General features: G+C 41.4%; 1 protein-coding gene and 2 long non-coding RNA genes across 4 annotated transcripts; 2 read left to right on the top strand and 1 right to left on the bottom strand.

Moving 5' to 3' along the window:
• Nucleotides 1-128: 128 nt before the first annotated feature.
• LOC309522484 lies at nucleotides 129-1,049 on the top strand. The gene is made up of 2 exons (XR_014215116.1): nucleotides 129-412; nucleotides 936-1,049. It is a non-coding gene; the product is annotated as an uncharacterized lncRNA (long non-coding RNA).
• A 526-nt stretch (nucleotides 1,050-1,575) lies between these two features.
• Nucleotides 1,576-25,802, top strand: RAD23B (RAD23 homolog B, nucleotide excision repair protein). Of its 2 annotated transcripts, none has more exons than XM_082205037.1 (10): nucleotides 1,576-1,832; nucleotides 9,263-9,344; nucleotides 11,563-11,642; nucleotides 14,289-14,566; nucleotides 15,623-15,678; nucleotides 17,731-17,858; nucleotides 20,547-20,703; nucleotides 21,916-22,043; nucleotides 22,327-22,497; nucleotides 24,470-25,802. In XM_082205037.1, the coding sequence occupies exons 1-10, from the start codon at nucleotides 1,767-1,769 to the stop codon at nucleotides 24,581-24,583; spliced, it is 1,260 nt and encodes a 419-aa protein (XP_082061163.1). In that variant the 5' UTR covers nucleotides 1,576-1,766; the 3' UTR covers nucleotides 24,584-25,802. The 2 variants fall into 2 exon arrangements, with proteins under 2 accessions (XP_082061163.1, XP_082061164.1); XM_082205038.1 differs by having other exon boundaries at nucleotides 1,580-1,832; nucleotides 22,309-22,497.
• LOC309522112 lies at nucleotides 25,387-26,894 on the bottom strand. The gene is made up of 2 exons (XR_014214850.1): nucleotides 26,340-26,894; nucleotides 25,387-26,277 (listed from the first exon to the last, which is right to left on the bottom strand). It is a non-coding gene; the product is annotated as an uncharacterized lncRNA (long non-coding RNA).
• Nucleotides 26,895-27,551: the final 657 nt, after the last annotated feature.

The raw sequence follows: 27,551 nt of genomic DNA, 5'->3' as shown, positions 1-27,551 counted from the left end.
TCATCTGCCCCTCATTTCCCTCTATAGCATGTGCAGAAACCACCTTCTTGACCCCACTGGACCCACTATTGGACTCCCCCCAAAACACACACACACACATACACACAGGTAGAGAGAAAGTGTGTGTGTGTATACAGTATTATATATATGTGAGTGTGTGTGCTAGTTTTAAAATTGTAAACAATTCTTATCTTTTATTTCTCTTGCACAAGGCTAATTATTTATATACATGCATACATACATACATTGTTGTTGTTGGCACAAGTCTGTCTTGGGAGACAATGGAGGAGATACATAATTTTATTTCTCTACCACCTTTCCACAGGTCAAACCACGCTCAAGGCAGCTTACAACAAAACAAAAGTAGTCATGAACCATTTGTATTTTTCTTCTGTGATCTTGGGATGAAGGGGTTATGAAATATACTCAGAGTCGCAAAGTGATTTCATGCTCTTTATTCAGCTCATAGTGGTGAGGAGGAATGAATGAAAGTCCCCTCACAGTATCTGCTTTATATACATTATTTACACAATGGGCTGCACATGATTGGCTAATTCTGGAATTCTACTGTAAGCCAATCAGGTTGTGGATTCACTTCTATCTGGAGCAGGATTGGGTGGTTCCTGCTAACCAATCATACTGCTGCATTGTTCTAGGACCAATCAGACTGCTGCAGTTTGGATCCTATTCAACTCAGTACATAACACCCCTCCCCTCTAAGTTCCAGTCCTGCCCAGGAGGTCGCATTCATAGTCCTCAAGGTATGCAGGCAGCCTACGTGTGCGTTGCGGCCTGGGGTGTTCCCTGGACCGGGCTCCAGGTTCTGGCTCGTGTTCCAAGGATGCTGGCTGTGATGGGCCTGTTTGGTCTGGCGCAACCGGCTCGCTCAGTCGTGGTTCTGGTTCCAGTGTCCTTTTCAACTCAGTACATAACAGGTTATTTACAAATTTAATGAATAATAATGCCGATAAATAAACCAACCTAAATAATACACGACCAAAACGAATTGTTTCCACACAAACCACAACAAGATCTACAATAAAGATACGGGGGGGAAAACCCTCAATCCCCAACGAAACCACTAAGTAACACGCCCCCCCCCCAGTGCTCGAAAACTCGCTTCCCCTCCCCCCGCGTCCATTTATTCCGCCTCTTCCCGCCTTCGGCCCTCGATCCCCGCCTCGCAACTGTTCCTCCCTCTTCTTCGGTTCCGCCCGGCCTTCGCCACTCGCGCGTACGCATGCGCAACCCATCCACCCTTTCAAAAAAAAAAGAAGGGCGGAAACAAACAAACACACACGTACGCCTCTCCCCCCCCCGACCCTTTACACATGCGCGCTCCCTCGCGCCTTCCTTTCCTCTTGTCGAAGGAGGGGGAGGGGGTTCCGTGGCGGAAGGTGCCTTTCGTCATCGCTGTCATCATGGCGGCGTCGGCGGCCGCAGCAGCTGGGCCGCGAGCCGAGCGCGAGGACCCCTGTCAACGCCTCCTTGGGCCGCGCGTGCGCAATGGCCCGCCTGAGCGCGAGAGAGCGACGGAGGGGGACGTTTCCTTTTCCTCCTAAGCTCCGCCCACAACTCCTCCCTCCCTTCCCCCCCTCCCCCGACTTTCACCCACCATAGCCCGAGCCAGCCTAGGCCGGAGCGGTGACTGGAGGACCCAGGGGGAGCTCCCGCCGCCGCCACCAGTAGCACTACCACCACCACCACCTTCCCTGAGGGAGCCTGCGGGGGTCGGCTTCGCCGCGGCCTACAGCTCAGCTGCCGCCATGCAGATCACCCTGAAGACGCTGCAGCAGCAAACCTTCAAGATAGACATCGACCCTGAGGAGACGGTGCGGCCTGAGGGAGCGGGAGAGCCGAGCTTGTGGGCTAGGCCCAGGCCTGGGACTGGGCGGCGCGGCGGGTCTGAGGGGAAGGTTCGGCTGACAGGAGTGGTGGGGTGGCGGCGAGCGAGAGCCCCGTTTCGAGGCTTCCTTCGAGGCGGTTTTCCTCAGAAGTTGCGGTAGGGGAAAGTTAGAGGGAGGCAGGCCGGGAAACCGGGGTGTTTTATTGGGGGGAGGGAGGGAAGAATCCATGGCGCGGGCTGGTGGTCGGGAGGCCTCGGGGCCCCTCCGGCGGGACTGAGCCGAGCCAGGCTGCAGGTTCCGTTCTCCGGCGAGGCCTTTGACGCAGGCTCCGTTGCAAGGCGGGGAAGGGGACGTGCCTCCCCCCCCCTCCTCCGCCGACCCCCCTCCAGGCCTGGGAAGGAGGTGTCTCCCGTTGCAATCTATACTCGAAGCCCGTCCAGCTTGTGTATCTGCCGTGCAAGAGGCTCCAACGGTGGTTGGAGGGGCAGAGCGGGGGCTGGTGGGTGGCTCTGGCGGCGTCCTCGAGCGGGGCTTTGCCATGACTGTGCATTATTTCGCTTCGCATGAGGAAGGGGCGTGTGCGAGTTAGGTGCCTGCTGGCTGGCTTGCTTGCCTGGCTGCCCGCGCGCGCGCTCCCGCCCTCTGGGTATGCAGCGGAAAAAAAGGCCCGTGTCCGTGAGAGGTGGGCAGCGAGAGGGTATGCTAAGGCGGTTTTTTTTGGGAGGGGGTGGGGTTCTTCCTGAAGGTTAAATTTTCCCCGCTTGTGCAGCGATCCGTGATTTTCCTGTTTTGGGTAGAATCAGAAAAGGACGCGCTACGCATCGAAGTGTAGACTGCAAGGGAGTTGTTTCTTTTATATATATAATCTGTGTCTCTTAAAGTTTATGCCCGGTTGCTAAACTGGTGTGCCTAGTGCTGGAGAAAATAGGGCGATGCAGGCTCCTCCATAGACTGCTCCAAATGGTTATTCCAAGCCAAACCCTCATTACATTATAAGTAGGTAGCAGAGGAGCAATCTTTGCACTCGCATATTAAAATACTTCTTGAGGCAGTGTGATGTAAGTGTTGGGATGTGTGTTTTTCCTCTCCCTGGTGTGAGCTGTATTGATTTGTCTCTTCAGAAAGGTGATTAGGAAGCAGGAATGTTGTTCTGTTGTTGGTTAATAGTGGCACTTTCTGCAGCCTGGGTGAGCTGAATGCTTGAGCCTTTTGGAGAAAATGGGGAAAGGTATAAAGACATGTTACACTTTGTGACATTTGAGCTATAAGTGGTCAATGAAAGTGAACCTATATTGTCACACATTTTTTTAAAAAAATGTTGCTCCCTTCACATTAGTATGTGAGGGGTAGATACAACACCCTTAATATTCTGCACTGAGCTGCGCTCTGTGTCTTTCCACTCCTCTTTCCAGAGTTCTTGTCTCTCACTTTCCAGAGCTCTTGTCTCTCATCACAGAAAGCACACTTTCTGAAAACTTGTAAGAAAGGAAGTTGTATAGAATTCCATTAGAAACTTGACCCTTTAAAAGCTTAATGTTTTCCTTGCATACCATAAATTACAGAGAATCTAGGCAAGAAGGTAGATGTCACAAGTCATTCCTTAAAATTGCAAAATGTGCAGGAAACAAATAAATTTGAAGACATTGTTTTGATGTATTTTCCTTGGACTGTACCAGACCTTTCCTTCCTTTCCTATTCCCACAAACAAAACAACAACCGTCTTTGCTCCAGAGGGTCTTTCAGTCCTCTGGAGAAGATTTTGTGGATGGTGGGGCTGCATAGGAAAGAGAGAACCATAGGAAAGGGAAGTCTCATGGGCACTGGTGGAAGTCTGTTCCGCATGCAGACTAACAAAACTGGGTGTTGCTCTGAGAGTGCAGTTTTCAGCTTTAGTAGTGTATTTTGTGTCAAAACTATCTTGAAACCTTTCTTGGTATTCCTCTACAACCATGTATTTATAGATAGGTTAAGTAAGCTAATAAAATAACCTGAACTGTAGAACAACTGGTAGGTCTGCTTTAAAATGTTTCTTCATGCCAGATTTTAAAAATTATGATTAGATGCCCCTTTCTGAAGTAATATAGAATATGGCTGTCTGTCATGAAGGATGGTTCTGTCCAGTTTTTCATGTCAGGTTTATGTGCAGCTCCATTGATACTGCTTCATATTTGCTAAAATGCTCCCCCAACTAACCAAGTGCTTGTATAATAGTTACTATTACACCTTCCTGAAGCCACCCTATAGACTTACATTTGCAGATTTATTACCAAGGAAGATGGTGGCGGCACTGGTGGGAAGTTGAGACACATCTGGCATACCTGTAGCTATGAAAGCTTTTTCCATAGACAATGTTGATTTTGGATGTAGCAGTTCTGTTCTTGGCTTTGCAAGCCAAATGGATGAATCAGTAAGATCTCAGAACTGTTCTAATCCTGTTCTAGTGTATCTGAAGAAGTGTGCATGCACACGAAAGCTCATACCAAGAACTAACTTAGTTGGTCTTTAAGGTGCTACTGGAAGGAATTTTTTTATTTTGTTCTAATCCTTGTGCTTGGAAGGTAGAAAATGTATAAACATTGCTTTGGAGTATGGGGAATGATGCATTTTTGATCTTCAGTCATCATGAACTCCATGATTGTCTTTAGGCAAGCCACTATCTCAACCTCAAAATATTTGTCTACTTTGGAGATCATATTGTGCTATTATATGAAGTTGTTAGGATTACTAGGATCAATGGAGAGTACTTTGAACAGTTACTGTTTCTATTGTACTTTTTCAAATTGATGTTTATACGGAGGAGAAATTATGTGTTTGTATTGTGTGGACTGATTTCAGTCACCAAGAAAAAGTGCTGATGGGAGTTAGGATTCTTGCAAAATCTGGAGGATCACAGGTTCCCCGTCCGTGCACTAGGTCTCATTCTTCTGTAATATGAGGATAATGCTGAACTACATTACAGAATTGTTGTAAGGATGACATGGTTAGATGTTAAGTACTCATGGGACTAAACAAGTAAATACTGTTTGGATAAACAGTGTCCTTGAATTGTTGGTACTCACCACTTCTAGCATTGCTTAAACTTTATTTGAAGCCTTGGGAATGCCAAATGTACATTGAAGATGTGGACTAAAAATCCTAACAATACTGTAGTATACAAACTCCTGGTTTGGGCAGGTGGGGGTGGGGAGCAGTTCAACTGAGCAACATGGTGCTAAGGCTAAAAACGTTTCACCACCCTGCAGTACTGGAACCATTGACATTTAAAGGTTGATTGTTTGAATGTTTTCTGCCGGTCTGTAGATTACTGCAGGCTTCACCTCTATGATCTCTTTTGCATTCCGTATTTAGAAGTGTATCTTTGGAAAATGCCATTTTGATGAGCTGTAGATTTCAGTAAATATGAAAGATACGCCAGTAATTTATTGCCTACTACACGGCTTTTTTGGAGTTGTTCAGTGGTTCTGTGTTCAGCTAAGGAAAACACAAGGTGGATACAGTTTTTCTTAGTAACTTTGTATATTTAAGCCAAGGCTGGCGATAGCCAATTGCCTGGTAGTCTGTGTTGAGCAAATTTGTCATTCAGATAATTTCATAAAAATCCTCACGGCAAGGAGCACTCTCAAGAGCTCTTTTGTTTTAAAGGGTGATAGAGAGCAGGCACTATTTCCTGGGGTTCTGATGCTTGCTTCACAACCATCAAATAGAGTTTTATATAATAAATGCAAATAGTAAACACATTATAACAAAAGATGTTCAACACATTGAAACCAAGCTTTATCTTCTAATTTGATGTGCAAATCAATGTTAACTATTTAAACTTCTAGCATGAAGTAGGAACCCCATGTAAATAAGAAGTGTCCAGCCCTCTGCTTGATTATTTTCCTCATTCTCTAATTTATCTGTCTCAGACTTGAAAGCCACATTAAAGGTAAAAAAGTAAAGGACCCCTGGATGGTTAAGTCCCATCAAACGTAACTGTGGGATGCAGTACTCATCTCGCTTTCAGGCCGAGGGAGCCGGCGTTTGTCCACAGTTTTCTGGGTCATGACTAAACCGCTTCTGGTGCAACAGAACACTGTGACAGAAACCAGAGTACACGGAAATGCCATTTACCTTTGTGCCACTTATTTATCTACTTGCACTGGTGTGCTTTCGAACTTCTAGGTTAGCAGAAGCTGGGACAGAGCTATGGGAGCTCACCCTATCACGTGGATCTGAATTGTCAAACCTTCTGATCAGCAAGCCCAGAGGCTCAGTGGTTTAGACCACGGTACCATCCACGTCCCTCAGTGAATCACCTCATTCACTGTGGGGAGGATCCTCCTTGCTACTCCAGCAGATTATGCCATTGCTTGCTCCTATTCAGAGATGTATTTACCCCTTCACTGCAGCACAGCAAACGGGTGCTAAAATAGTGTTGAGAAGTACCTACTTCAAAATGTCAAGAGAAGGGGTGTGTTACTGACCATAAGGAGTTAGTAAAGGGAAACAGGCAACACTGCTCACTGGCCAATGTCCTGCCCATCATAGCTTGCAGTCCTTTTAGCCAGCAAATACATTTTCTGGAAACTGGACAACTCATGAAATTGTTCAGGGTAAATGTTAAGGAATCTGATGTTGGTGCTCTGTTCAGTTGTATTCTGCATTGTATCTAAGCTTTTCTATTTGTTACCAACCAGTATTAGAAACTCAGAAATATAAGCTAATAGCCAAATGGCACCTAGAATTGAACCTAAGTTTTGGTCGCCACAATGTACTGTCTAGTCAACCCCCCCCCCCAGGTGAACATCAAATAAAACAATCTACCACTGCTCCTTAGTAAACATAAGATTGCAGCCTTAGTAAATGAAAATCTTTGTAGAATGAATGGATCTGCAAAATCTTTTCCTGACTGTTATTTTTATCTCAAAACTATGGCACAATTTTACTTTTTCAGGGAATAGACTTATGCATGGTGATTCAGATGCTATTCAGATCACTTTCAGCAGTGTTCATTTACAAGTCTTTGTTTTCTTCATTTGTGCTTCTACAGTCCTTTCAAGGACATGTTCTTTCCAGAGGCAGCTTCTAAGTATTTAGCACCCAAATTACAGAAGTTACAAACATGCAGCATTGTAGTTAGGTGACTATGGTTTTGAACAAAGGTAGGGATGATGCTGGAACAAAGATAGCTAAAAGTATATGCTTGGTAGTTGTTCATAATTTTCTTTCTGGCAAAACCATGAGTGATTATGCAGTAAAGTTCTTAACTTGTGCGGAATTGAAAATATATTTGAATTGGCTCAATGTAAAGTTGAACTTTCAGATTTTTCATCCCATATTGTTAATTGTTTGTCAGTCTCTGGTACATTGTACCTTCTTTTACTTTGATGACTTTGTGAATTCTGATTTGATCCATGCCTCTTGGATTAATGCATTGATTGAAATTTAGTTTTAAGTATTTCTGAATGCCCTGAAGCAGTTCTCTATTAAGTTTTGAGAGAATGTTTTAAAATACTTGTTTAAACCATTAAATTTGAATACTAATATTTATGTGGATTACAAGAATTGCAGATTAATGTGGAAATATGTTGGAACAGAACTGTGGGTGAGCATCTGTGAAAGTTACTAGGATTGGAGATGGACTCATCCATCCTTGATACTAAGCCTACTGCATGCACTAATCTGGACCCCCACCCATCTAAAATACGAGATCAGCAAGTAAATTGGATGGCAGAAGGAAAGGGATAAAATTCCTATTGCCTGGCAATACAAGATTCTCAGGCATGCTGCCATGAAGTATAAAGGTGTAAAGTCATCAATGGCATTCCTGAAAGATCTTCTCTTCTTATATCCCCACTCCCTTGGCAGATTGACAGTCAAATTAAAACTCTTCCTGGTCATGGCATTTTTGCTATTGTCAGCATGTTCTACATGCTACTGAATGAATATGCTTTTGTCATGGGAAGGGAAATTGCATCACACTTATTAATAAAGATCTGGACTTAAATTAAAGACAGTCTCTTCCTTATAGAAAGACAGTGCTGTCTAGTTACTCAATGCTGATGAGTACTTCTGGCCCTATTTCTGCCTATGCATTCCTGAGACCGAAGGACAACATGCTGCATTAAATAGACTTGCATAAGCTCAGTTCTTTAAGTTAATACTGTGGAATCTTTAGATCTTCATGTGGTGTAAATTCAGACACAAAATTGTACCAAAAAGCTTAAATGCACACGAAAAATGCACTGGTATTTTTTATACGTTATCTCCTGTTGTCTGATTTTATTGTGTTAACTTCTTAATTGAGTTGTGGGGGTTGATCTCTTGCAAATGTTATTGACCACTTCAGGCATTTTTGTGAAGAGGCAGGGTATATATATTCACTTTTATTAGTCACTAGTACACAGTCAAGAGCTCCAAACTAATGCACAGAGTTTTGTGGTTTTTGAAACATAATTGCCATCTTGAATTCTCAGATTTTCATCCTTGATCACTAAAATAGCATTAAGGATCTGACACTTGGCAAAAGGAAGATAAGAACACTGAAACTGAGAGAGCATGCCACATCACACTCTTGTGGACTGCAACATAGATTCATAAAATGAATCTATGAAAAGGGGTGGATGTTGATAGCAAAGTATATCCGGGCAAACTCTTTTAGCACATGCTTCATCCCTCTAACTCAGCCTTTCTCAACCTTGGGTCCCCAGATGTTTTTGGGCTACAACTCCCATCATCCCTGACCACTGGTCCTGTGAGCTAGGGATTATGGGAGTTGTAGGCCAAAAACATCTGATGACCTGCCCACCTGTCAAATTTGGCTCATGATTCTGGTCTGTGGAGCCAAAAAGGTTCCCTACCGCTAGACTAGAGTTTTAGGTTTGCATGTGGGAAACAAATTCCTATTCAGCTTTGCTGAGTAGCTTAATTTGCCTTGCAGAATTTTTAGGGTAAAGTGAGACCCTGAGCAGAAGGATGAGGGTACAAATATGATTAACTTAATCTGTGTCCTATGGGCTGAACATTTTGAAAGTTTAAACTGAAGTGTTGAGCATAGGTGTGTATTTAATGTTTGGATTACATGTAATCTTTTCAACTGACAGAATTATCTAATTGTTGAAGAATTATTAATACAGAAAATGCTTCCAGCAGAGCAGGAATGGACACCTGTGGCTCTCTAAGATGTCTCTAGTTTCCAGTCATCCGTGGCCATTGGCCATGCTGACTGGGGCTCATGGGAGTTGTATTTCCTCAGCATATAGAAAGCCACAAGTTCCCCATACGCAGTAGAGGAAACAAAACTTGGTATCACAGACAAAAAACGTTGCCATCACAGGCGTCCTAATGTGTGTGTGTGTGTGTGCGTGCGCATATATTTGAAAACACTTCATAAGAGTTCTAACTAAACTTTCTAACTAAACTGTTTGTTGTAGGTGAAAGCGTTGAAAGAGAAGATTGAATCAGAAAAGGGGAAAGATGCTTTTCCAGTAGCAGGCCAAAAATTAATATATGCAGGTAATGTTTTTGCACATAGATATTATTTCTAGGTGTTACTGTAAGAGGAACAAAAAAAGTTGGCAGGTCACAAAGAGCTCCATCCAGCTGACATGAGAAGCTTTTCAATCTTATTGGGGAGGGATTTAGGCACATACTTAACTCTCTCCTTGCTACCAGTGGGGCTTAATAAATGCTTAATTTTGGGCTTGATCACACCCAAAGAAACCAAGAGTTAATCTCTTGGGTAATATATGGAATTGATAGAAGAAGTCTCCTTGACCATTGTTTTCCCAGAAGAAAGAATTTGTATATGGCTAGGAATTCAGCTTCCTTTTGGACTTACTTTGCATCTGATGCTTCAGCTAAATTACAATAATCTACAGCATGGGTAGGCAAACTAAGGCCCGGGGGCCGGATGCGGCCCAGTCGCCTTCTAAATCTGGCTCGCGGACGGTCCAGGAATCAGCATGTTTTTACATGAGTAGAATGTGTCCTTTTATTTAAAATGCATCTCTGGGTTATTTGTGGGGCATAGGAATTTGTTCACCCCCCCAAAAAAAAATAGTCTGGACCCCCACAAGGTCTGAGGGACAGTGGACCGGCCCCCTGCTGAAAACATTTGCTGACCCCTGATCTACGGCTTTTATATAGCATGTTCCAACAAAGCACTAAACATACATAATCTCAGTTACCTACCCTTACAACAAGCTGTCGCTAATTGATAGTGGAATACAAACACTGAAGGGGATAAATGGAACAATTTATGGGCAAAAGCACAATATAAACCTCTGCCACCAGCTACTACAGAAGATTCACTTTAAATTGTTGCATGGATATTTAACACCAAGATGTATCTTATATCAAGCCCAATAGCTTAGTTATATTGGAGAGGATGCCAAATTATAGATACATACCAACAGATGCGGTGGGAGTTATAGAAGTTTTTAATCTCACATTAAAGAAACATGAACAAGCCCATCAATTTAATAAGTTTTTTAGAACTGACTCACATTTTCCTTACTGCCATAGCTACTAAAATGGAACAATAGTGTTTTCTCAGGTGGAAACAGATTGGAAGGAAGTCAGTTCTGCACTAAGGCAAGCTTTGCCATCAGTACACACATTTCAACTCTCCAGAGAGCATCCCCACTCCTGCACTCTGTTCTGGAGGTTCTCCTGTGTGTGTCCCCGAGCCTGTTTCTAGGAGCGGGGGGAAGCCTTGTTGCACAAGTGGAAGTCCTTGTGCAGGACTTCCATTGATGGGACTCCAAAGGTGAATCCTGCCCTGAGGGAGGGGTTCGCTTCTGTGTAGGGAGCAGCCCTAATTCCTGTGTATCTACTTGTCAATGTAGAGATATGTTTCTGCCTATCACATTAGTACTTGTTCGCTGTTAACTTATTATTTAGCAATATTGTAGCTACAATACAGACAACTGCCAGAAAGTGAGAAGTAGCTGTCCTTTAAAGAATCCCTTCTTTTGTGAGTCACTGGCTAAAAATGCCTGGTCTGTATTTGGGCTAGCTTAGTGTACTAGACTGACTTAGGTAAAAAAAATTAGGTAAAAAAAAATCGCTTTCCCTCTTCAATATTCAAAATCAATTAAGCTGGAAAAAGTTCTGTTGTAGACTAGTTAAATTGTTAGAGCAAATGGAGGTTACATTGTAAACAAGCAATGGGACTCAGGCGAAATTCAATACAAGGCGGATTTTTTGGAATGACTGCTTATACAGAAACTAAGAAAGTCAGTGAATGAACATAGCATGAAAAAGGATGACTAGGAGCTACACAGTGTTTACTTAACTTGCAGCATGGAGAACTTAAATGTTTTATCACCCCATAGTAGCCAAGAAAAGTGACACACATGGAGACATTGGATAGAATCATTTGTCTGGAGGTTGCAGACAACTGACTTCATTTGCTACTACCTTAGCTACCGTATTTTTCCGTGTATAAGACTAGGTTTTCCCCCTAAAAAATAATGTCAAAAATTAGGGGGCGTCTTATACTCTGGGCCATCTCCCCCCATTTTCTTAAACCTGAGTCCCCCAAAATAGGGGGTGTCTTATACATGGGGGCATCTTATAGACGGAAAAATATGGTGTATGCTTAACTAAATGACTATCGCCATTTGACTCCATCTTTAGATTTCTACACAGAGTGAACACATTGCTATTGCATTTATGGGATCATATTAAATGTGAAGAAAAACTAACATGAATGACTTTAATTTTCTAGGTAAAATTCTTAATGATGATACTGCTCTTAAAGAATACAAAATCGATGAAAAGAACTTTGTGGTGGTTATGGTGACAAAAGTAAGTCTCAGTGTAATCAGTAATATTCTGGCATGGGTGGCAGGGGGTTGCTCTTAAATTGTTCTTTATTGACTTGTAACATAAGAAAACAGGCTGTTGGTAACTTTTATCCTGAGGTTTTCTAGTTTTGTAATATATTAAGAGAACATTCAGCACTATAATAACAGAAAAACCAAGAATGTTGAAATGTATACTATAAAGGTTTGTGAGAATTTGTTGTGAAGTGCATGTAGCAGTGGTGAATATATTTTTAAAAATGGAAGTAGCTAAATTTTACTTATTAACTCAAGAGTTTATATTCTCTTCTCTTTTACATCTCTTGGAATTTATTGGATCCTGGCTATTTATATATCTGTTGAAAAATACACTTGGTTTAACATACACCTTTATCTAAATTACTGTTAAGTGTGATTTTTCATTATCTCAAATACTGGTATCCTAGACAGTTCTGATCAGATCCTCCCCTGTTTGTCAGATTAAATTAGAGCAGATAGTAGATGGGCAGGTGACATAACTGAAAACTGTCCATCTTTGAGACACATTCTCTATGTATTACAATTGACTGCATGATGAAACTATATTTTGATGTTAAAGTTATGGTGGGATGTGTTGAAAATTGTCAGGTTAAAAATGATCCGCCTTGCTAGCCTTTTTCCACCTGATTTTGGAGGATGGGTCCTTGACTGACTCCAGCTACAAAAGCTGAGGCTGCTGAACAGACCCTTGGGTTAGGGCAGGGGTTGTCAACCTGGCCCCTACCGCATACTAGTGGGCATTTCAGGACTCTAGGTGGGCAGCAGGGGGTTCTACGGCACAAGCTGAATCCTCCTTCCATTGAGCGGTAAGGAAATTTTACCATCAAGAAAGATGCATTAGTGGGTGGTAGGTATAAAAAGGTTGACTACCCCTGGGTCAGGGTATAGTTTAGGTTTTTTTGTTGCCATTGTTGATATTAATCTTTTGGCATCTCTATTTTTAGATCTTACAGTGTATCTGGAAATTGCTCAATTTGGTTGTGTACTTTTTGATGTGTTTTGTTTTATTGCTTGAGTACTTTTGTTACTTTGTAATTATGTAAATCATCTTACGTTGTAAGCTGCCTGGAGCATAATTTTAAGTATGGTAAGGCGGCCTACAAATCTTGATGATGATGAAATAGAGCAACGACTCTTCAGCTTGCTGTAATGTGCATTTTGTTGCTTGATTGGCAACAGTCCTTCTTTTTCAGTTTGTCTTTCTGAGAATGTGGCCTCCTCAAGGCCACTAAAAATAGCAATGAACTAAACCCATAACCAGACCTTGGTGGCCATATTATCTGTGTCTATTTGAACATATTGATGACTGATGGTTTTCAACAATGGTTAAACAGGATTTTGCTGAATTGCTTTTCAAACGACCTGATTGTGTTCCTGCTGCAAAAAGGTTTTCTTTACTGGCAGGCATTTAGCTTACTGTATAGATCTATTCAGGGATGGTTTGATTGTTAACCCTTTCTGCATTGATGTGCCCTGTTTTGTAAACTGCACAAATACATCCAGTAAAACCTGTATGGTGCTGGAAGAATCAGATCAGATTGGTTGGCTCACACTATCACTATTTGTGGATGCTCTGAAACACACTCAGTATCCATTCGGTAGAAGTTTGGTAGTGAAGGGCCAGCTGTCTGTCTTTCATGGAAAAATACCTGCCACCACTGATCTTCACATTGTAGAAATGCCCAAAAAGTTTGAAATAAAGTCAACAGTTCTTGGAACACAGTTTGAAAACTACAGTACTGCTCTGGTAAAAACAGCATAACCATATTTATGTGATTGGGTATAAATTATATTTCTAGAATAACTGCACAGTTGTTTTAAGAATGTTGAAAAGAATACACTTAGGGTATTGCATGATACATGCGGTAATACCAAGTGACACAAAATGTGCACGGTGGTTTTCTAGCCATAAAGGGTTATAGCCGACTAAGTTTTAATCTGTGTAGACCCACTGAAGTTAATGGATCTAAATTTACTCATTCTCATTAATTTCAATTGGTGTAATCTGAGTAAGACTAGGATTGGATACAACCTGTAATGAATATTTCTATTCAAATACAGTGGTACCTCGGGTTACAGACGCTTCAGGTTACATACTCCGCTAACTCAGAAATAGTACCTCAGGTTAAGAACTTTGCTTCAGGATGAGAACAGAAATCACACGGCGGCAGCAGGAGGCCCCATTAGCTAAAGTGGTACCTCAGGTTAAGAACTGTTTCAGGTTAAGAATGGACCTCCAGAAAGAATTAAGTTCATAACCCGAGGTACCATTGTACATCACAGGTTGTCTCATCGATTTGCATTGATCACATCATTGCAGTTTTAGTAATTCTAAGGGGCTACTGTTGTGTGTAATATCTTTCATGTACAATGGCTGCTTTTGCCACGCTAATGCAAACACATCAGATTTCTTTTGGACTCTTACATATGCTCATGAGAAGCTAACACTGCAACAGGTATATGGAGTGATATAAATCAGTATTTGTGTGGTGGATCTAACTTCCAAGATGAGCCCTGAGAGGTGTATGAAAACGGCCAATCATTGGTGCATGCTAAAAATGAAAAAGGATGGCTTGTGAATTTGATTCATTTAGATTTCTTCGTTTTATAGCCCAAAGCAGCTGCTGCTCCAGCTCCATCCCCAACTACAACCCAGCAGTCAAATGATACCACCACTACTGTTAGTTCTTCTACAATAGCTGCTGCAGCCCCCAAACCTACACCTGTTCCAGCTTCTGCCCCTGCACCAGTTTCAGCACCTGCACCAGCTGCCCCGACACCAGCTGCAGTGGCTTGTGAACCTGTGCCTGTAAGTGTTCCTGTAGAAGAGAAACCAGCAGATAAACCAGTAGAGACACCAGCTGCCACTAGCCCAACATCTACAGACAGGTATGAGCAGATTATTAGAAACCAAAGTCTTGTTTATTATCACCACTTATACTAAATTTGGCACGAGGACTTCTTGGAGGGCATCAAAATTGCTGAAAAAGAGAAATATTAATTTTCAACCCTCCTACATGCTTCCTTCCAAAAATCCTGTTTTATTTTTTAAAAAACCAATGCTTCGGTATAGAGCAACAATGCATTTTTATCTTGTACAAGTCTTTTTACTAACTTCTGAAAAAGGTTAATATGCCATGTATAATAATAATAATAATAATAATAATAATAATACATTATTTATACCCCGTCCATCTGGCTGCGTTTCCAGTTGAGTTACTGTGTGAAGTTGTCAATGGTGTTAACTTTGAGCTTTTATATATGTTTGTTAATAGAACTTATACAACAGTAGCTTGCAAGTATACTTGTTCAAGGTGATTCTGCAATAATTACAATATGGCAATGTAGCTTTTCCACAGGATGAACCAAAAGCAGTAGATTTAGCCATGTTCTAGTTTTATTAAGTATTTCACTAGAGTGCAAGTTGATAGGTTGTTAAACATTTCCATTTCCTCCCCAAAAAGTGATTAAATGATGCACCAAAGGAAGCTACTTGGAAACTGGGCATGAACATCTGTTCAGTCAGTTTCAGCAAACAATGAGTCAGTCTGAGAGTTGGTAAAATTTGTGTGCATTTGAAGCTTGACCCTTGGTCAGATGTCAGTAGACTACATCTACTGAATGTGCCACTTGCATTATTTTGTACTTTACCCTCATATCCCTGGTTGAATTTCTGTTGTGAGCAATGAAGCCAATACCTGTAATGGTGGGTGCTAGTCTGTATTTTTCATAATCCAGTTTGTGTCTCCATGGATTGCAACTACTGCGGGAAAGGAAGTTTGGACAACTTCTACTAGCAGCATTTTGTTTGGGTAAAAACAGATGTATATATTGCAGACAAACCATTTTTGATTATTCATAAGCAAAATTATAATATAAGCCCCTTGAACTCTTAAACCGCATGAGCCTTTTTAAAGGAAATGAGTGGTTTTTGTTCTGTTACAGTACCACAGGTGATACTTTGCGATCCAATCTCTTTGAGGATGCTACAAGTGCACTTGGTAAGTATTTTCTGATAGTTGTTTGAGCGCCTCTTCTATGAAAGACTCGCAAAAAGCACCGCTTGCACCCTGCTTCAGACATTAGCGCTATAATTCAAAAAATGTGACACTTTGAAATGTCAGCGTTAGTGAATATTTTAATATGGCAAGTGAGTTTATCTGCAGAGAACAATTTCCAGTCTTATTATACAACAAACTTTACTTGGACCTCCTGGTTTCACTATCTTGCCTTTCTTAAATCTGTGTCAAAAGCACATGCTCCAAATTAATTGCAAGCCATTTAATTCAGCAGTCAAAGTTTACAGCTACAGTGGTACCCCGCAAGACGAACGCCTCGCGAGACGAAAAACTCACAAAACGAAAGGTTTTTTCGTTTTCGAGTTGCCTCGCAAGATGAATTTCCCTATGGGCTTGCTTCGCAAAACAAAGCTTGCCCCGGGGACAGCGGGTCTTCTCTTTTGAAGCAAGGGGCTGCGGGGAGATCGCTTCTCCCCACCGCCCCTTGCTTCAAAAGAGGTCCAGGGACAGCGGGAAGCGCAGCGCTTCTTCCCCGCTGCCCCCGGACCTCTTTTGAAGCAAGGGGCTGCGGGGAGATCACTTCTCCCGGTGCTCCGAAGCCGGGCGGGGGGGGGGGAGGGAACACCTTCTGAAGGCGGGCGGGGGGCGAAAGTCTTTGCTCCCCCCTGCCTGCCTGTCCCGGAGGGCTTTTGAAGGCAGGCAGGGGGGAGCAAAGACTTTCGCCCCCGCCCGCCTTCAGAAGAGGTCCAGGACCTCTTCTGAAGGCTGGCGGGGGGCAAAAGTCTTTGTCCCCCCTGCCTGCCTTCCCAGGGGCTTTTAAATCGCCCCGGACAGCGGAGAAGTCCTCCGCTGTCCCGGGGCGATTTTAAAATGCTGCCCGCCAGCATTTTAAGATCGCCCGGACAGCGGAGAAGTCCTCCGCTTTCCCGGGGTTTTTTAAAATGCTGGGGGTGGGAAGAAAAGCCCTTGTCCCCCCCCCCCAGCCTTCAGAAGAGGTCCGGGGACAGACTGTCCCCGGACCTGGTCTGAAGGTGGTTTCCCTAGGAACGCATTAATTGATTTTCAATGCATTCCTATGGGAAACCGTGCATCGCAAGACGAAAAACTCGCAAGACGAAGAGACTTGCGGAACGAATTAATTTCGTCTTGCGAGGCACCACTGTATTAACGTTGGTAGTTTTACAAGAGGGTAGATTTCTGAGGGGGAGTTGGAGGGAGACAGTATGTCCCCAGTATTAACTACATTTGGACTTGTTTTCAACCATAGGGACAAAGGCATTTGTAAAACTTAAGGGGTAAATACCAGTTGTCTGCTGCCAAGATGGCAACTCTAGAAATGTAGAATAATATGTATCCAATTTCATTTTGATGTGTTCAATGGGGAATTGTCGAATTGATCAATTTTGTTAATTAAGTTCTTTGCTTAGGCAATTACTTACAGGGAAATTCTAATTGTAAGGTGTTGAGGGTTGCTAGGGGTAGGGAAATGGGTAGGATCAGTAGGGGGATCTGATTATTGTTGGTACTAAAAGCCACCCAGAGTGGCTGGGGCAACCCAGTCAGATGTGGAGGGTATAAGTAATACTTTCTTAATAAATTATTACTACTTTTCTAAAACTTCGTTATCTATGTTGTTAAGCAGTACTTCTGGAAAAACGAGGGCCTTGTATTGATATCTGCTTTATGTATTGAAGATTGCTGCATAGAATCCTGTTGTACTGTGGATCTGCCTTCACCTCTCTCTTCCCACCCCTCTCTAACAGTATTGGCTAATAATGCTCAATTACAGTTGGTCACTTGAATAGCTTTTGCATTAAGCTTGACATTTCAAAAGTAAAAAAACCCAAACTGATCGGCATCTGTCTGGGAAAAACACTTTGTAGCCTTGTACTTCAAATGGCTTTCTTAAGCCAGACGTTATTATAATTAATTAATGACTGCAGCAAGGAATGGATATTTTTGACACCTTCCCTCCACCTTCTTTAAATCTGCATGTTTCTTTCATCTTAATCTTTGCTCCTCTGTTCTTCCTAGTAACAGGTCAGTCCTATGAAAATATGGTGACTGAGATCATGTCGATGGGCTATGAGAGAGAGCAAGTAATTGCTGCACTGAGAGCCAGCTTCAACAATCCTGATAGAGCAGTGGAGTATCTTCTGATGGTGAGCATGTTCTCTTGATATTCACAATTTCTTGTTATGCCTTCTGCCACCGACTTTGGGTGTGACACAGTCATTAACAGAAAGAAAAACCAAAGGTTGGGAGGTGAATAAAAACTGAAAATAAAACATTATAGCTGACCTATTATCTTTCATTCTGCTGTTAAAACAAATGTAATTTTCAGCCACGATCCAAATGCTCTCCTCTTTACTGTTTTAAAAAATGTGTAACCTTTTTGATATGCAAGAAAGAAGGATGCTTTGGAAATGGCAAATATATGAGAAATGAGTTTGGATCCAGAAAGAAGTGTGTGAAAAAAGTGTGTCTTTTATGTTCAGGCAGATCTGGCAAGCCAATCTTGATATGGTCCAATAAAACCAGTCTTCTCTCTCTGACCTTTAACGAAAGCAAGTTCCTTCACAGAGATCTTCATCTCCTTAGGGCATGTACAGTTAATGTGAGCTTCCTTTTTGCAACCAACATTGGCAGGGCAGGGCAGTTCCTTACATCCTCAGTGCTTTGTTCTCTTAGCAATAGCCCATACCTCATAACATCTCAGAGTTGGGAGTTCAGAGGGCAACAACTCTCTGCCAGTTCCAATTAGGTTGCTCATATGTGCGAATGTCCCTAGTCTTGTTCTCTGTTTAGAAGCCATTGTAGGTCAATCCCCACTGGTTAGGAGGGTAGTAGCACACACAGACGCGCAAGCAATTGTTATAACACAGATGAAGATTCTTCAACCTGTGAAAGAAAAAAATATAGCTGCTGCTCAAATTAGTGAATTATATATATGTGTGTGTGATTGTAATATACAGTTTAATATAAAATATGTATAATATATAAATATTAAAATAATATTAATGTATAACATAACTGCAAGTACTTGGCAATCATTTTTAATGATTTTTATGTGATTTTACACACATTTTTTACAAAAAAATTAATAGGGAAAGTTTAAAATTATTGGAAATTATACAAAACATTTAAAATATTCAATATTTTAAATATTTTAGCAAAACTAAATTATATTAATTTAACCAAAATATCTTTTGAATTCCCAAGTCATGTTACAGCTTTTTAACACCCCTCTTTTTGGGAATTTGAAAGTTGAAAAATTCAACACTCCCTGATTGACCATGCTGATGGCATTTGAAGTCAACCCCCCCCCAAAAAAAGGGCTGCAGGTTCCCTATCCTGAGAATATGTAAAGGTGACTTCTGAAAGGTGGTGTGTTTCTTTTACTATAAAGTGTATAAGTTGGCTCCAGAAGCCATTGCCCACTCCTGAACCATCTATGGCAAAATCATTTGTAAAATTCCCTACCTGCAATATATTGGTAACCTTGGGATTGCAAAATATCTAAGTATTTAGTACATAAAATGGTTGGACAAGGTTTCCTAATCATTTATGGGAGACTACTTATAAGCTGTCTGCTTCTACTAATTCAGTTGTTTCAATCTTAAGTTCACCACTGGTTAAGTAACGTTCATACATTTCATCCCCTTTGTGTCAGTTCTAGATAGTAAAATGTTATAACCCATTTTTGTATAGATTACTTTTTTTTTTAGTCTTGTCAAGCTGAGCAGAATTGCTTAGGTGGAAAGCTAAGTCGCTGCTTGTTTAGCTGTGGCCATGCCTCTTCGAGAACAGGCTTGCTAAGTTTTCAGTTAACTATAATGAAGTGCAAAGTACTTTCATGGAGCGGGGAAATGGAGGCACAAACTCTTTAGAATGAAAATGCTAATTGTGTAAATGAATAATACTGCAGAAGATATGCTTGCTAGTTGCTTCCGTTCTAGTTTGAGTGTTCAGCAACTCCAGCCCTTTTGTTCTCTTATGGGGACAAAAAAACTTCAGCTGGGACCCTGGGTCTATCAGACTTTCAGATTTGTGTATCGTAGGCATTGTGTATCATTGCTGCATCTTAATTTCTGTACACAATAAAACATTTGCACATTTAGCTTAGGTCTGCTGGCTGTTATTTACCTGAACTTCTTTGGTGTGGCATTGATTAGCTTTGTGTTCCTACTTCAGTGATTTTGGTCTTGGTTTGTCTTTGCACACTTTTCTGAAAAGGCTGGTGTGGCCCAAATCGTCCTTTGGTTCAGAGTATTAGTTGAACAGTTCTTCATATCTTGGCCCCAGGTTTTCCTTTATTAAAACCATGATCCCTTTAGTTGGAATTGGATGTAGCATTCGTAGTATTTTTCAAAGCCCCAAGATTCTGGAAGCAAGTCCTCTGACCTTCAATTGAAGCTCTCTGCATGCAGATCTGCTTGTTGTTTTAAAATATGGCCTGTCTCAAATGATGCAAGAAGTTGGAGGTAGAGGGGGAACAGTTTCAGAGAAGTGGAATTTTATCCAGCACTTGATTTGGACTTGTTTGTCGCCTTGTATGTCACCTGTTACAGCTAATGCTGATGATCTGTGACAAACATTGAGTGTCTGAAAACTTGGGAATATACTGGTGATAGTTTACAGTCGTCTGAATGTGACTCCATTAATTCACTTGTGTATTTCCAAGAAGTGGCCAAATATATGTCCTGTTTTAAGCCACTAACAAAAAATATGACTGTGGATATCACTGGAGCATAAACACTTTGCCATTGCCCAGCAGTGCTTTACACACTATGCCAGTTTGGAAGGCTTGTTAATTCTGATTTCTTTTAACATGACTGTGCTCATTTTAGGGTATCCCAGGAGACAGAGAGAGTCAAGGAATGGCTGACCCCCCTCAAGCAGCCAGCACGGTTGCTTCTCCATCTTCAGCAACAGCAGCAGCAGCAGCAGCTGCAGCAGCTGCAGCAGCAACTACCACAACCACAACTACTACTAGTTCTACAGGAGGTAAGCTTTCCATTCTCGAAAAGTTCTGCACAAATCCATTGGATGGTTCAATTTGGATAACGTGGTTGTATGCACATTCCTTCCCTGTGACTGCTTCCCTTAAGACTTGGAACTTTCTGACTTGTATTTTTTCCATAGTACATGTCTGTACGAGCAACTAACTGCCCTAGGTAGTTTCTGTTGCAGTCTGTCTTGGAAATCAGTTCTATGCAGACTGATTAATAAATCTTTTTTTCACTTGGTAATAACTGGTAAAATACAACTGACCACCAACATGTATCTGAAACGTTGAATTTTTTGGGTGTAGGTGTGTGGAAAGCAAATACTTGATGCCATTTAGAATGAGCTAAAATGAACTTAGAGGTTGAACTGCAGAGGTTCAGCCATTATTAATACATTGCTTTGCAGGCTTTCAAAGTACATTGAAAATTTCACACTTGAAAATTAGGTGCCTCCTCGCTCCTAAAACTATTCCAGCAGTGTGTGTGCTGCTGCTTTCTTGGATTTGTGATTTTGAGGTTAAAATAAGGCTCAAGTAACTTAGCCATCTCATAAAAATTACTTACTAATTTTTGTAGCGAAAAGATAGCGATAAATAGACATAAACACCTATATTAAGGGAGATTGAGGTAGGCTGTAAAAAATGAATAATATATGTGATAGCAAAAACTTGATTTGGCACTTGCTCACTTTTCAGCCTCTAAAACAAATATCAGTTACTTAGAATATACATTTTATGTTCTGGAGTGAGCTTTATAGTGGTTTTTCTACCTCAAGACAAAGTGTTAAAAATTTTGATAAAATTCATTGCTCTACTTTGGATTTTGTAGGTCCTGATGCCTGACCGTTGGTCTGATTTCTGTTTATAAGTCATTTTTTTTAGAAAACAAAACAAAACGCCCTTGTACACCAGACAGTAAGCATGGTGTTCACAAGAAAAATTAGCAATTTGCTCTGTCATGCACCTCAAGCCAGAAACTGAGGAATTATTTTAATCTCTTTCTTGTCACTTTGAGTAAGAAAGTTCTAAGCCTTGGGAGTTAAAGACATGTCAACCCTATATGATTCAGGGCATCATACCTGTTGAAAAAGGCTTTTGGGAGGAAGGACAACAACTCTCATGATATTCCATGGTAAAATATTTAATAAATATTTATTTTATATGCGTGTGTAGATATATAAAAAATCTACCCATACCTTTTTCCTTTTCAGGACACCCACTTGAATTTTTACGAAACCAGCCTCAGTTCCAGCAGATGAGGCAAATTATTCAGCAGAATCCATCTCTTCTGCCTGCATTGCTACAGCAAATAGGGCGGGAAAATCCTCAATTATTGCAGGTGACTTTTAAAACATTTTGGGTTGTCTCTGTGTTTTCAGGTGGTTTATTTATATGCATGGGGAGAGGCAGTAAAGTTGATGAGGCACATTAACTTCAGTTAACTTTTTTAAATTTAAAGCATGTATAAATATATCATTGTAAGGCACTCCTGATTATTATTTGTCGGCATTTTTGATTGCATTATTAGTACAAACAGAAGTGGTTGTGCTTAAGGCTATTGGTAGGAATGAATATGCTTTATTTCAGTGTATTGTTTGCTTTTGTCCTCCCATGCACCACAGCAAATAAGCCAACACCAAGAACATTTTATTCAGATGTTAAATGAACCTGTTCAGGAGTCTGGTCAAGGGGGCGGTGGCAGCGGTGGCGGAGGAGGAAGCGTAGCTGAAGCTGGAAGCCGTCACATGAATTACATTCAAGTAACACCTCAGGAAAAAGAAGCTATAGAAAGAGTGAGTGCAGCATTTTTGTCTCTGTTCTTGAAGTAGAGAATAGCTTCCCGTTCTCTGTTACCATACCTTCCATTTCCAAAGTTGAGAGCAGGAGTATATAGCCAAAGTGGCGTCGTTTTGTGCACTTATCTGACACTCTGGTTATCTAGGTCTGGTAGAAGATCCTGGTAGCGTACATCAAGCCAGCATGGTCTTCCTGTTGGTTGAAAAAGTATAGTGAATCCTTCACTCTAGAAGACCACTGGTGGTATTTAGTATACAGGTGGATGTGTCTTAAGGGCTAGTCCAGACCTTTCCAAACTGTGTGTCGCGACACAGTGTGTCAGCAGCAGTGTGTAGGTGTGTCGCGAACGCTGTCCGCACTCTTCTGGGGCTAGAAAGGGGTTAGTTTAACCTCCAGTTTGCTAGTAAAACTGAAATACTGCATATCTAAAAAGTGTGCCACCAACATGAAAAGCTTGGAAAGCTCTGGGCTAGTCTTTTATTGGTAACTGCATCTCACCAGGGTCGGTGATGGATCTTGATATGATTAGGTGAGTTGCAGGCTGAAGCTTACATGTAGTCATTCCCAGCTGCTTCTGCTCACCTGACATTGCTGTGAAGCGGCCAGAACATGCAGTTGACTCACATTGAAGCTACAGGGACCCAGCCTCAGCCTGAATGGATGCAGACTGTTCCTGAAGATGTAGCATCTTGCAAGTAGAACTCTGGACAATGCAGTTATGGATACAGCAGTTATGGAAAGTAGTGACCTTGGTTGGAACTGTGCCTGATCCAAATTCTCTAAGGTGGAAAAGGAGTCTTCCTTGACTGGGCAGATGTGCCTAGTGAGAATGATAACGTTTGCCTGTGGCTGGTCTGGGTCTGTTCGGCTAGCATTGATTGATAAGATTGATGCCCTCAGTCAGGCCAGCAGTTGCATTTCTTCTACTTAAAAGGGAGGCTGCCAACTTACCATATGGCATCATCCTCGATTTTATTCCTGAGCTCTTGTTGAACTTCTTCAAGGCATTCATTTTCTCCCTGCCACCAGATGGCGAAGTGGTAGTAACCTCACTGACATATCTCAGACAGCCAGGTGAAAATAGCATCTTTCCTAAACTCTTGCCTGAATCCAGTACTGATGTCGTGGGATCAAAAAAAAAAAAATATCTATGAAAACTGCAACTTCCTCCCCTGAATTCTGCTCTTCTTACTCTTGAATGCTGTCAGTGAAGATTTGAGGGGTGCCATGTATTGCACATCCTGTAATTCCATATTAAAAGACAATGGCAGACCATCCAGAGTCTTCACTACTGATCGATCCATCCTTTACCCTGTCAGTTGTGCCCCAAAATTGAGAGCCCAGGAAGCAAGACCTCAGGATCTTTATTGTGGGTCTGTCAAGCCTGCCTCAAAAAAGCTTTTGTATAGCCTGTATGTACAAAGACCAAGTTGGCAAAACCAAGTTGGTTATTGTTCTTTTTTTTTTGGGGGGGGGTGTGAAAGCATCTGACTTCATGGCACCATGTGGATTGCAAATTGGGTGTTTGTACAGAAGGTACTAATTAACTTGTAGTCATGAGGTGCAAATTGCAGGCAGTCGTTTCTTATGGGCAGTATTGATTAGTGATTGAAAGGTCACAGAGGTTTTTTCCTTCTCCAGGGCTGTATTGCTGTGCTATAAGGAGTTTGAACTTGTTAACCTTTCTGGTTTTACATTGCTTAATTTACCTATGTGAACATTTTTCTTTTATTTATTTCAACAATTGCTGTGTATCCCTATTTTAGTAATAATAGTGATAGTAGTAACTGAAGCTGTCTGCTTTTTGTGGGAGGAGTGGGAAAGGGGACCTGTTGCTAGGTAGAGTAGGAGCAAGTTATTTGGACAAAGTGCCAGCAAATGGCAGCAGAATTATCTACCTGGAATTTATGCTCAACAAGGAGTTTTGTGCCTGAAATGTGAATTCTAATATCTTTTTCCATCCTACAGTTAAAGGCGCTAGGATTTCCTGAAGGACTTGTGATACAAGCGTATTTTGCATGTGAGAAGAATGAAAACTTGGCAGCCAACTTCCTTCTACAACAGAACTTTGATGAAGATTGAAAGGGAGAGACTTTTAAAATCTCACACATCACACCAGTGCATTACACTTACTGTTCACTGGATTGTCTGGGATACTTGGGCTCATATCCATGATACTTTGTGTAAGGTTGGGGGGAGGGAGAGAAAATATTGAAAGGACACAAGGAAAGACAAGCACATCTGCTCTAAATTGGCAGGTGTAGCAGATCAAAGTGTAAAATACTATACAACCAAAAACCAGCTTTTTTGCAGATACTTAGTTCCTTTCTTCTATAAATTGTAAGTTCATGCCCCCTCCCCCAGGTTTTCACTCTTTTAGTGTACTAGCTCCCAAAATTAGTGTGGTACCCTGCTTTATTTCTTTTTAATTAACATTGGTCTTGGAGATAGCAAAGGCTACCTAGAATCAACAGTCTGTATTTCATGATAACACTGGATAATGGCTTCATAAATTTAAGGAAAAAATATATTTGAATAAACGTTAAAATATGCCAAAAATGTAGGTGGTGGGTTTTTTGCTGCTTCAGATGTATCTAATTACTGCAAGAGGCCCATTATTTCACATGAAGTGCTGGATTAAAAATTCAAATTAAACCACTCATTGTTTTAGATTATTGATCATTGATTTTTGAGGTATGTTCTTTTCCCTGCCCCCTTCCTTTCATAATAAATGGAGAGGCTATATACACAAAGCTAAACTTAGACCTTTTTTCTTTTGGGCAAATACTACAAGTTAACTGAATTACTGCTTACTTCAATGTTGGGTTACAGTAAAGTTTGGTTTTTTAAAAAAGGAACAACCATTGCATGTTTTGGGTTTGATGTATCCCTTTTTGTGAATTGAGCACTTTTTTATTGCCAATGAAGAAAATGTAAACTCTCCATCCTTGTGAAAGTATTTATGAAGAAATCAGATTCCATCCTACCTATATTTTGTTCAAAGTGAAATTGATCAATGAATACAGCTGCAAGTATTTCAAAACTAGGTGTCTTAAATGCTTGTAATCTTATAGTTTCAATCTCTGGGACTCTAAAGGCTATCGTCATTGTATTGCTTTAAAAAGGACTGTAATGTTCCAGTAACTTGCCTTCTCTTCTGTTTTAAAAGCATTGTGAAAATATTTTGCTCTTGAAGAGATGTTCAGAACATGGGAAAATAGATGAACAATCAAGTTATTGGATCCCTAAAGATTATGCACACACACCCTTTACTTCCTATTAAAAGTAACATCTAATTGTATGATTTTGAGTGTTTTTCTTACTGACAAAGAGATACTTTCTGTATGTTTGATTATCCTGAAGTAGTTTTATATAGTCATTCCCCCCCCCCCAATTACTGCTTGAAAATACAGTGGTACCTCGGGTTACATACGCTTCAGGTTACAGACTCCGCTAACCCAGAAATAGTACCTCGGGTTAAGAACTTTGCTTCAGGATGAGAACAGAAATCATGCTCTGGCAGCGTGGCAGCAGCCAGAGGCCACATTAGCTAAAGTGGTGCTTCAGGTTAAGAGCAGTTTCAGGTTAAGAATGGACCTCCGGAACAAGTTAAGTACTTAACCCAAGGTACCACTGTACTGATTATGTCAATAAGGATCAGTCCCTGGGCCAAATCAGGATGCCTGGTTCCTCAGTTCTAAAATCAGATACAGTGGACCCTCTTGTTATGAATTTAATTCATTTTGGGGCCGAAAAATCCATAACTAGAGGCATCGCTTCTGCGCATGTGCTCAGTGTGATCGAGCGCTTCTGTGCATGCGCGTGATGCGCAGAGCACTTCTGCGCATACACGAGTGGCAAAACCCGGAAGAATACACTTCTGGGTTTGCCACTTTCGCAACCTGAAAATTACGTATCTAGAGCAGTACGTAACCCAAGGGTCCACTGTCTATAGAAAAGAGTGGCAGGCATTACATTAGGGTGGTCATGTACACATATTAGGGCTTATTTCAATGTGAAGTAAGTGCATGGAACGCCATGAGTTGGATTTTTCAAAAGCATACTTTCTGCCACATTCTGCATAACCTCAGCCTAATTTACAAGCAGTAGACATGCTCAAGCTCTGGACTGTACCACTGTTTTTGAAAGCTCTGCAAAAATGCATTTGGCTTTATTTTTAAAGCTTGTTATATCAAACAATACAATGTTACTTCTGTAGCAGTTTCTCTTAAGGGAATAAAAAACAACTGATATCTTCATGCTCTTGAGAAAACTCTTTTTTGTATATTTTATAGAGCTAAGAGAGCCCTCTACTGGCCAGTTCCGTGATATATTTGAGCATATTGTGCGGGCAATCAGCCTCTGATTTAAAGATTTGCATTGCCCACCACCTGTAAAGCAGAAATAAATTAAGGTCTATTTCACTTATCATTGCGCAAGAACACACTCCTCTCAGTCACAGGTGCACAGCAAAAAAAGGCAGTTTCCTCGCACTGTAAGGTGTTACTTGCGTTGCATGCTTTCAGATACCTGTTTGTTAAAAAAACTTCTCTTGTTTGATATGTGTGGAGCCTGCACGAAATGTTTGTGTGTTCCTTTTTAGAGTTCTAGCCAGCTATGATCTCTTCCAGCAATTCCAACCCCTTCCGCTTGGGAAAAAAGAAGAGGCCAGTTTTCCACGAATGTTGAGTGTGCTCAGTTCCCATGACTCTGTGCTTTTTGGGGGGTGAGGGAGCTGGGTATGTCCCTGGCCCCATAGATAACATGTCCTTGTATGGATGGTGCTGGGTTGCTTCCTGCAGCCACACAGAACAGATGAAGACTTTGATCCCAGTTCACAGGCCCCCTAAGACACCCGAGAAACCAGTTTTAGCAGGGATAACAGCGAGACACAAGAAGCATAGTTGAGAATACAGCGCCCCCATCACATTTGTTTCAGTTTTCTCTGCCTAGACTTAACACAGTGATCCTAAGTACGTTTAATTTAAAAGAACTTCCTTTAGATATGTGTTCCAAGAATGCAGCTAAAGATCTTACAGCTATATATTTG

This window comes from Podarcis vaucheri (assembly GCF_965113315.1).
Source record: "Podarcis vaucheri genome assembly, chromosome: 17".
In the NCBI taxonomy this organism is placed as follows: Eukaryota; Metazoa; Chordata; class Lepidosauria; order Squamata; family Lacertidae; genus Podarcis; species Podarcis vaucheri.
Note: the sequence above shows the minus strand (reverse complement) of the source record. Positions and strands in the feature narration are given on the sequence as shown.